Source organism: Heteronotia binoei, chromosome 7 (assembly GCF_032191835.1).
Source record: "Heteronotia binoei isolate CCM8104 ecotype False Entrance Well chromosome 7, APGP_CSIRO_Hbin_v1, whole genome shotgun sequence".
NCBI classification, from domain to species: Eukaryota; Metazoa; Chordata; class Lepidosauria; order Squamata; family Gekkonidae; genus Heteronotia; species Heteronotia binoei.
In genome coordinates, this window is record NC_083229.1 from 87106613 (window position 1) to 87117679 (window position 11067).

Below are 11067 nucleotides of genomic sequence, written 5' to 3' on the forward strand. Positions count from 1 at the left end.
ACTTCTTTGAGCAGAACCGCATAGGAATGCAGTTCCGGCTAGCTTGGTGTCAAAAAGCTCTGCGATACAGTAATATAATATGAAAAACTGTCGAATTAAAAAAAAAAAACCAACTTCATTCTTATGTGTGTTTTATACAGGCCACCGTTAAAACATACATTTTTGCATAAAAGGCAGTCCCGTGCAAGCACCAGGGTTTCCCAATATACCGCAAAGAGGAACCACCACCACACATTTACACTCGGATAGCCTACCCTTAAGTTGCATAAGAGCCGACACCGAATTCCGCTCAAGACACCCGCCCTCTAGGGGCGCATGTCCGTCATTCCTGTCTGGGAGATGCGCGGTTCTCCAAACCAGCGCTCCTGCTCGCAGTGCGCCTGCGTGTTTGGCGTGGTGTAAATACAGACGGAGAGCTGCATTTTCGGGCAAGAGACGTGGGGCGACTGGAGCGGGAGCTGCCATGTTGCTCTCGGCGCCTTTTCGGGCCTTTTTTGTGCAATCGGTAAGGAGTCAGGAGACGGCGGCTAACTGAGATGTCGACTGTGGGCGGTAGAGGCCAAGGACATGGCCTTTCCTTTCAGTTCTACAGAAGCCGGAAGAGGAGGAGTCTGGTAACGGGCTCCGATATCTAGCTAGAGCAGGGGCTGAGGAAGGTGGGGTGAGAAAATAATATAATATAATGCATACATGGAGTGAATAACAAGACGAAGTGAATGTGCGTTTCCAAGCTGCACATCTTGGGAGTGCTCTTGTGCTTTAGAGTTGAGCTGAGGATCCAAATGGTAGTGTGTATCAGCCTTCAAACAAAACCCGAAAATAATCTAAAGCGGTGCGTGGGGAATGTTACGCACAGTTTCCGTACCTCTTGCTAGGATTATCTTTCCCTAATGGAAGTGGCTGTTGTGGCTTGTTCCAGGCAGTCACTTGTGTGCAGTGGGACCCTCAAGGTCAAACTACGTGTGACTGCCTCACAGCCACTTTGGTTTCTCCCAGATTCTCATTATAGAGTTGGGTAGGAGGTGAGAATTGACAGTCCGATGTAGGAGGGCTGGAGCAGAAACTACACCCCACCTGCTAATCTCCGCTAAGACTTTTGTTTACTTACAGGGGTTTTTTGAAGCCTACCCTAGCAACGGAAGGGTTGAGATCCTGTACATTCAGGATGAAAAGCATTGGGGGGGGGTTTGTTTACTACTTGACCAGCTAATACCCCCCTTTAAAACAATTTGGTAATGGACCCAATGTTAACACTACAAATTTAGCCTTTATGATGAACTTTACTCTGGGATAGCACTTTTGAGAAGACAGCATTAAGCGTATGTTGTTAGTGATGTAGCTGCATGAGGTATAAAAACAGTCAGTGAATGAATAAATGAATACATGTGCTTCTTCTGAATTGTTCTTGTAGTTAAATAAACTTCTAAAGGTTTTGGAAAGTCTTGGAAACTGGCATTTTCCTATGCTTATTTATAGGGAATAACTATTTTGACGTTACCTGAATGGTCATCCTCAGGCTCTTTACATTAATTAGATGTGACTTTCCAGTGTGTTTGAATCCAGCAAGCTAGATGGCACCAATTTGTGCTGGAGAGAAGAGGGGAGTATTTTGTAGAACTTTGCATTATGATGTTTTACAAAATCTCCTAGGATTTTTGTAAAGATACTTGCACATTTTATTCAAGTGAGGGGATTAAGATGAAAAAGTATGTTGACTTAAAAAAAATCTTTTGACTCTTATAAAGGTTTGATTTACAGTAAGGTGTTAGGAAGCATTAAATTGCCATTGATAGTCCTAGGGAGCCATCCTAATCAGATGAGAGGGAATTAGTATGTTTCTGATGTCACAGAAGCATTGAAGGCTGTGGGAAGGTTGCATTTGGGGCAGTTATCACCAGAAGATTACAAGCAGATAGAACCCAGGCTGTTAACCCACTGTTGATCTGAGCTTACTGATAACGTTTCCACTTGCATGGCCTTAAGTAAATCAGGACAGAAAATTGATCAATAGACATAGAACTTCATAAGGTAGGTGATAATGAAGACTTCTCTGGAAGAATTCTCAGATTTGTCCTGCCAAATAATCAACATATTCTATAGTCTTTGGCTTGCACAAAATTCATTGCAGACCCAGCAAGGAAAATATCTAGAACTTGCAGCTGAAAATAACCTTTTGTTTGCATGTTGGTTTTAAGGTGAAGCAGATCCGCTGCTTTCATGCAACAGCTGTGCGTAGTAGTGCTGGTGGAGCCTTGTTTGTGGTAAGTAATTTGTATGTTTGACTACAGCAGGTGTAACTGAAAGTTGAAAACTGCATGTGTTGTTTTATGAGGTTTGTATATTTCATTAGTTAGTATCTGTTGCCTTTTTTGTGTGTTGCAGTATGTGTAGATGGGTTTCAAGAGAATTGTTTCAGACTGGATAAGCTAGAAATTCCTACATATTTTCATTCAGTTGTGTGGAGTTCTTCTGTTTTGTAAGCAGTGGCAACTATTATCCTAGAAGTGGAGGTTCTCTTATTCAGAAAGTTGCATTTGTAGAATATGGCTACTCAGTAACTTGTAGGATAAGACAAGTGCTTTGATTTTGAATGTTTTGAAATGGCTGCAACAAATAGCATTTCTGCAGTAATCACTCCTCTGTTTGCATGCAAACTTTGTGGTAATTGATACTTGAAAATATTCCCTCACCTACCTGACAGGGGCTCAGGCAAGAAGACAGCAAAATAGTTGCTGCAGCATTAGCCCCACTTGGCAGTGTATGATAAAACTGCAGTCTCCCTCAGTGTCCTGTTGCATGATTACTCCGCTCAGCTCTGATGGAATGTCCTGCTGGCCTTGTAAGCTCATCTCCTGCTGACAGAAAACTGAATTGCACAGTTAGGAATCACACTTGAATGCTTTTGTTGAAAGCTTGTTTTGTATTGGGAAAACCGGACCATGTTGAAATAAAGGCAAGAACAGTTTTTTCTTAAAATACCAATCCTTTAAATGTACCTATATTGTATTTAATTAATCCTCTCTACAGCAAGTTCATAACATTCATCTGTATTTACTATGTTAAAATATCCATTTTTTCAAGAGCATTTAGTGTTTGTTTTGGGGATTGTAATGTAATTATTCCAGGATTGCAGCAGCTTCCACCTGGTGAAAATACTGTAGCTTTTTCATTTGATACTGACAGTGGGCTTCCAAGTTATTGATAAAAAATGAAGAACACAAAAATGAGTTAAGGTACTGGTCTACATGGCTGCATACATTAATAATTCCTTTTTAAGACAGCCTCAGTATGTTTGTGCATCTAGCATGGAGTTGTATAGCTGTTTTCAGACATGCACCACATAGGAAGAGATATCTAAATGTCTGTTTTGCTGGCAAAACATAGTCTGAAAAGTGCTGCACTAATTGACCATGGCTTTCAAATATATGGAAACCAAAACATAATGATGCAGCCATGACACAAAGGCACAATTCTCACATGATGAGAAACTATTGTTTCTTGTAAGGGGAACAAGTCTAGGTGAGCCCTGGGTTTGCATAGTCCCTCTTCCTCAGAAAATAAATTAGGTTCACTTTCAGAATAAACCAGTTTATGATTATGGCCAAATGACAGATTATGATTTGTTACGTCAAAACCAGGATTAAACTGTTTGGAGGAGAATAGAAAAAACAAGGCTTTGTGGTTCACACACTACACAAGCTGTTTGCTGTGAAAATAAAAATTATTGATTCCAAAATGGATGGGTGGAAAGAGGAGTGTGCTTACATGTGTAAATTCTAAGGGATACCCTGTGCTCATTCCTGTAATAAGTCATGGTTTGACCCTGCAGATCACAATACTATTAATATGATCTCCAGTGGATATTAACATGACATAATACGATGTGTGAAACAATTTTGAATCATTAACTTTTAACGGAATGTTGTGCCATCCAGGTAGAAGTAAAGGCAATGTGGGGAGTTAATCAAATGTTGTCTTTATCTCATACTCTTTTTATTCGGGTTTTATTTAGCAGGCAAATGTATTTTTCTCTTCCAGTTTAGAACCTGAATCATATTGAAGTTTGGGAGGGGACAGAGGAGAACATTTCCACTGATATTATAAAAATTGGACTACTAACAAAAAATCCTTTAAAATTAGACCACTAGTTCATACCTAGTTAATAATTCACTTTCTAATTTATAGGATTGAGTATAATGCATGCTCAGATATAGATTACTTTCATAATTATCAGTGTTCTGTCATTGTTATCCTGGAAAGGATTTAAACAACTATTGCATTCTGCATGGGGACTATATGTCTAGTTGTGGTTTTGCAGCAGAAGCATCCTGAAAAATACACAATAATAATAATTTTGGCAAATGTACTCCATTCACTTGGGAGAGGGTAGGTAGGAATAGAGATATAAAAACTTCTGGAAATTCTGAAACAGAGAGGAATAGGATAAAGCCATTTCTGAAACTTTTAAATCAAGACACTGTTTCACAAGTACTCCAGCAACAATAGGGAAATCTAAGGTCCAAAATGGATCAAAAGATCTTGAAAAAAAATGTTTTAGAAGTAGGCTGTGCTAGTAGGTGTTCTTTCTGTGAATCATTCCATTTACTAAACTAGTGTTACATCACAGATCACTTCTACAGGAATAACTAATTTGTATAGCTGTAATAGTTCCAGTGTATATGTCCTTTTAACCATTTCAGCTGTCACTATGTGAAGTTTGTTTCCAAACAGTGACAAACTCATGGTTTGTTTTGTGTACAATACAATCACATACTGAGAAACCTTTTAAACTGAAATGTGGAAACAAACAACTCTGGCTTATGGAGAGAAGATTCTAACTGTTTTGATGTTTTAAAAAATTGGACAGCAAAAACTGTTGCATTAGCAGCCTGTGCACAGAGAACATATGGAATATGCAGCAGCGTTGAATAGTGCAACATTCCAAGTATATAGCAATAATTTGGTAGGTCTGGGAGTAAAGGACATCTAATGCTGGTGCATTAAAAATCTAACTGGGTGAAACATGACTTTTTTAACAGAATTGCTACATAAAGTGTATTTTGATTATTATTATTGTATCAGATTTTAGGTGGCTAAAGTGAGGAATTTTTGCGTTTTTCAGAAGTTTGGCGACCTTAAACATCCTGTGCACATGAGACCATTGCAATGAAATGTGCTATGTTATCTGATAACTAATAGATGAATTGAAATTACCAACCTATTACTGGATTTAGTACAGTGGCGATGAGCACATTTTTTTTTACTACAAATGTTTTTGTCATCAATTATGGCAGCGTTCTGATTTTGGAATTATTGCACTGAATATTTTTGAGAGATTTTGAGCTTCAACAGAACTTAATTACTACTGTAAGGACCATCTGTCTTGTTTTCTGTCAACACAAATGAGTACATTTCAGTAAATGTGACCTTGATAAAATTTTGGAGGATGAGAGAATTTTTGTAAAATGTTTCTAAAAATACATTTTGGCACTTATTAGGAATTTAACTGTTGCTTACTAAAGCAGCCATTTAAACTATCTGTTTTATTGTTTACCATTTCTTTGCCTAACGTATCATAAGACAGAAAAATCTCAGCATCTTTCATGATTATGATACGACCTTCATTGCTACGTTTAGTTGATTTAGAATGGAATGTTTGACAAACTGAAAAAGGGGCACTCAGCTTCAAGTACAGAAGTTTGCAATAACTGAGCAAAAGAATTTAAGGTCCATCTCTTCACTTAGCCCCCACTCAGCACAATAAGCTGTACATGCACAACTTCCTCTTCTTCACAGCTGACCTGGTCAGCATCTGCTCATCTGAAATGGATGTCTGCCAAAGTAAAAATATGTAATCATGTGTTTTGGGGGTTTTTTTGGTACAGCACAGAGATACTCCTGAAAACAATCCAGATACTCCATTTGATTTTACACCTGAAAATTATAAGGTATGTGTTGATGATGGCCAGGAAATTGAATTTCTATATAAAATGAGATTATGGCCCATTGTGATGTGTGTTTTTTCTTGAATAGAGAATAGAGGTAATAGTAAACAACTTCCCAGAGGGACACAGATCTGCAGCTGTGATGCCAGTCCTTGATCTAGCCCAAAGACAGCATGGATGGCTACCTATATCAGCTATGAATAAGGTACTTAAATTTTTCTTGACATAAATATTTGTTATATTTCTCAGATTCACTTCCGTAATTGTAAGTTGCAATTGTAATTTGCTGATAGCAGGAATCAGTTTATAACAATACTTTACAAAACAAACTATACAAAGCACAAATTTGTCCTCTTTTCTGTATTCTGAATTTTTAAAAATTAAGTTGTATAAACTGTTAAACAGGCTTCTGAATCTTAACAGCATTTAGTTGCTGTTGCATTTTGTGGGAAATGCTGTTAGTTAATGAGAATTCAAACAAAAATTGGGATAATTCCTGTTGGTAATGTTGGTTTGTTGAAGCTTGTTTATTGCCTTTTTTCATTGTATAGGTTGCTGAGATTCTACAGATGCCTCCCATGAGAGTATATGAAGTAGCAACCTTTTACACCATGTATAATCGTAAGCCTGTTGGAAAGTACCATATACAGATTTGTACCACTACGCCTTGTATGTTGCAAGATTCTGATGGCATCTTAGAAACCATCAAGAAGAAGCTTGGTATGATGCCATGCTGCCATTCTTATTTAATCCATCCATATTTTGTAATGTATTTAAGGCTTTTGTGGTAGTAAAGCTTCTGACAGTGATGACAGAACTGTCTAGCATCACAAAGGTAGGGCAAGCCAGCAGATGCTTTGGATGCCAATAGCTACATTCTCACATCCTAAAGATAAATTGGATATAGTAAGGAGTTAAAAGGAGGAAAGGATAGAAGCATGGGCTTACAAAAAGCAGTAACCAGGGCTTGAGAAACCAGTTGTCCAAAAGAGTAACTGCAGACTAGTTCCAAAAGAAGGCTATGCTTTTACATATATTTGGTCCTAACAGAAATTTGTAATAGGTTGCCTGCACTTCACATATATACAATTATTTGGGTCATGAAAGAAACATGTCTATAATTTCTTAAATGCCCTAAATATGCCATGTCATGGTAACAGTTTGGTGACCATGCCTGAGCTCAGGGCCCCTAAAATCTTGGGTGACATGTCCGCATTCTCTCACCCATCCTGTGCTTGGCCTTGAAGGCAGTGATACCAGTTTATATAAAGGTCAGCACCCAGAGAATAGCAATAAGGTTTGTATGGAGAAAAGGCTTGTAAGTAAATGTGCATTCTTCTTTTGGGGATACCTGCGTAGCCTGAATGGCAGGTTCTGCTGTTGGTTAAGAATAAAATATTTTGATTCTGGATTAGGAAACAGAAATTTCAAACAGCTGTGTAAATTATTTCAATACCTTTCTCCTCTACTAATAATAAAAAGGATATTGCTCTTCCAAAGTTCCTTATAGTTTTTAGAACATCTTCAGAGTGTGTTTCATTTAAGAAGACATTTGTTAATTGCTTAACGTGGACATACTAGTTTTGTGCCTTGTGAAAGAAACCGGATTGTCTAGTCTGATCAAGCAACCAGGGCTATACCACTATACTCATGTTTTTAAAAAATGATGGAATATAACACCAACTGCTGGATTGGCTGGGGAATTGCATGTACAGCACCCGTATGTGCACATAATAGCTCATCTCGTTCAGTGTACACCTACAGGACCGGCTTTGCAGAAATAGTTGTTTTGTGTTTTCTTTTTTGCTGTCCGTTGATCTTTCTTCCCTTAGGTATAAAAGTGGGGGAAACAACACCTGATAAACTCTTCACTCTGGCTGAAGTAGAATGCTTGGGTGCCTGCGTAAATGCACCAATGGTACAAATAAATGATAACTACTATGTAAGTGACTTTCACAAAATCATACTTACACATAAAACATCTTCTGGGTTCTTCTAACACTAAAGTGCCAAACTTTGTCCAAAGGTGTTTTCTATTGCGTATGTCGATGCCCATTTATAAAATGGCTAAAATTCCAAACATTTTGTTGCATTATTTTAATGCAGCAATCAAATATTACTCCAGTGATTGTTTTTCAGTGAGTGCTTAGCTCCTCCCCCCATACACTTTGCAAAAATATTGCCTGTTGAATATGAGGAAGCTATCCTCTTCCTGTGATTCCTATGGTCTCAGATGTATTATAAATCCTATAGGCTAGCTAAATCAGTTTCAGTTCAGTACCTGACAAAGCAAGACATAACTGTAGACATGTTCTTAAGGCCTTATTGCACAGCTAGTTTTTTTAACTCCTATGAAGAACATTCCTAATGGCTGCCATGATTCCTTTGAAGAATACTGCATTTTCCTTTGCATTACAGGAAGACCTGACCCCAAAAGACATTGAAGACATAATTGATGAACTGAGAGCTGGAAAAGCTCCAAAACCTGGTCCAAGGTATTTATACAATGCAGCTCAGGATAAAACTGATAAAACACTTAAGAACATAAGAGAAGCTATACTGGATCAGGCCAATGGCCCATCCAGTCCAACACTGTGTCACAATGGCCAAAACACAGCTGCCCTCAGGAGGTCAACCAGTGAGGCCTGAACTCCAGAAGCCCTTCCACTGTTGCCCCCCCCAAGCACCAAGAATAGAGCATCACTGCTTTAGACACAGCGTTCATCCATATGTTGTGGATAATAGCCACTCATGGACCTCTGCTTCATGTTTATCCAGTACCCTCTTGAAGCTGTCTATACTTGCAGCTAGAAGAAGATGATGATATTGGATTTATATCCCGCCCTCCACTCCGAAGAGTCTCAGAGCGGCTCACAATCTCCTTTACCTTCCTCCCCCATTACAGACACCCTGTGAGGTGGGCGGGGCTGGAGAGGGCTCTCACAGCAGCTGCCCTTTCAAGGAAAACCTCTGCCAGAGCTATGGCTGACCCAAGGCCATGCTAGCAGGTGCAAGTGGAGGAGTGGGGAATCAAACCCGGTTCTCCCAGATAAGAGTCCACACACTTAACCACTACACCAAACTGGCTACCACTTCCTGCAGTAGTAAATTCCATGTGTTAAACTCTCTGGGTGAAAAAGTACTTTTTTTCTGTTCTAAGCCCACTGCTCATTAATTTAATTGAGTGCCAATGAGTTCTTGTACTGTAATAGAGAAAAATACTTTCTCTGTCCTGTGTATAATTTTGTAAACCTCTAGCACATCACCCCTCAGTCATCGTTTCTATTTAAACTAAAAACCCTAACCTTTCTTCTTAGGGAAAGGTGGTTTTAAGTGTTCTGTCTTAACATGGGACATGGATTTTCTTCCCCAAAGAATTTGGTTTTATTCCATGTTGAGACTGCCAACAAGAATGCCAGTTCAGAAAATGTGTGTACTTCCCTCTTTTGGGGCAGTTATTAAATTCTTCATTGAAATAATACATTCTCCAACCAGTTTTTCCTTGTAACTTGATACTAAGATGCTGTGTTGGCTTTATACTTTACTAGATGTTCCTGAAAAAACTCAGTCCACACTACAGCTTGGATCCAGTGGTTCTTCTGCACTAAGCAAGAAGTCTTTATTGCCAGGATTCCTTCCCCAGTCCAATCCAAGATTCCTCTCCTTAGCACAAGGTTGGGGAGTAGCTGTGGCTCTGTGGTTGAGTATCTGCTTGGCATGCAGAAGGTCCTAGGTTCAATCCACAGCATCTTCAAGTAAGGATCATGTTGCAGGTGATGTGAAAGACCTCTGCCTGAGACCCTGGAAAGCCACTGCCAGTCTGAGTATACAATACTGACCTTGATGGACCAGTGGTCTGATTCAGTATAAAACAGCTTAATGTATATTCAGGGTTATAATTGCTTCCAACCTAATGCCTAGCCATTCCAAGACTCACGGTGATGCCCATGCATACAGCTCCTCTGGGTGACATAATCTCAAATAAGTGTACAGAGGGGTTACAGGCATAGTTATTAACGTATACTTGATAATTTTAAGATTCATTACTGGGTTCCTATTTTCATGAAGATATTCAACTTAGTACTGTCTTTCTGTAGAAACCTGGAGGAAGTCAACCCAAATCTGAGTCACTGTTCTTTTCATCCTTGATACAAACACAATTGGTACAATACTGAATAATGATTAGGATTTTCTTTTATTTTCAGGAACGGGCGCTTCTCATGTGAGCCGGCTAATGGACTGACTTCTCTGACAGAACCACCCAAAGGACCTGGTTTTGGAGTTCGGTCAGACCTTTAACAAGTTGTAAAAAAACAAAAAGGACTAATAAATCTGAACTGTGGAGAGCTGAAAATGTGTATTCTATTATGAACTTCTATAAGATAACTTGGTCATTTTTTTTAGCATACATCAAATATTGGAAACACACTACTATGCGGAATTAAAACAACTGAGTTGATTCTTGTTTGGCTACTAACTGAAAATGATCCAGAACAGTCTATCAGCTTGCATATCTAGAAAAATGTATATAAAAATGAGGCTGTTTACAACATTCATTAAAAATAAATCAATGGAAACACATGGAAGCAATCAAAATTTAGAAACAGAAAAGCACAATAACCATTGTCTTGGCTTAAATGATGTGAATGACAGATAAGGAAGCCTAGGAAGAATCTGGGGAGGAACATGCCAGTCAGAGACCAAACTGTTTTGAGTGTGAAAGGGCTGGTGCCTTATTCCTCAATACAGGTTTTCCTGAATGGGTTCCATGTATTACAGGAAGTTATTGCTACAAAGCCCAGTCAATGCCTGTTACTTATCAAGTAGTAATGTGAGAAACCAAATTTCTACTGTGGAATCTGTTCTTCAAGCATAGATTCTTTTGCTTGTAGATGCTGATTAGGTGACTTGAAGTAGACAATCTTGTAATAGAGTGGGAGGGTACATTTAATCCTCTGTTACTTTCCAATAAATGATTATATGATTACTAGGTTGCTAAATCTTTCAGATCAATGAGCTAAGAAACATAAGTGGATTTCCTAGCTGTTAGGAGTAAACATGCAATTCAAGAAACCAGAATTTCACTTGGGCCAGTGGGAAATCTCAAATTTCAAAATTGGTG

The 11067-nt window shown here is 38.7% G+C and overlaps 1 protein-coding gene across 1 annotated transcript; it reads left to right on the forward strand.

Annotated features, from left to right (window-relative positions):
• Positions 1-290: 290 nt before the first annotated feature.
• On the forward strand, positions 291-10299 carry NDUFV2 (NADH:ubiquinone oxidoreductase core subunit V2). Its single transcript, XM_060244001.1, has 8 exons — positions 291-505; positions 2196-2261; positions 5886-5948; positions 6034-6150; positions 6497-6665; positions 7778-7887; positions 8364-8440; positions 10151-10299. Exons 1-8 carry the CDS (start codon positions 464-466, stop codon positions 10242-10244), a joined length of 738 nt encoding a protein of 245 aa, XP_060099984.1. The 5' UTR covers positions 291-463; the 3' UTR covers positions 10245-10299.
• The last annotated feature ends 768 nt before the right edge of the window (positions 10300-11067 follow it).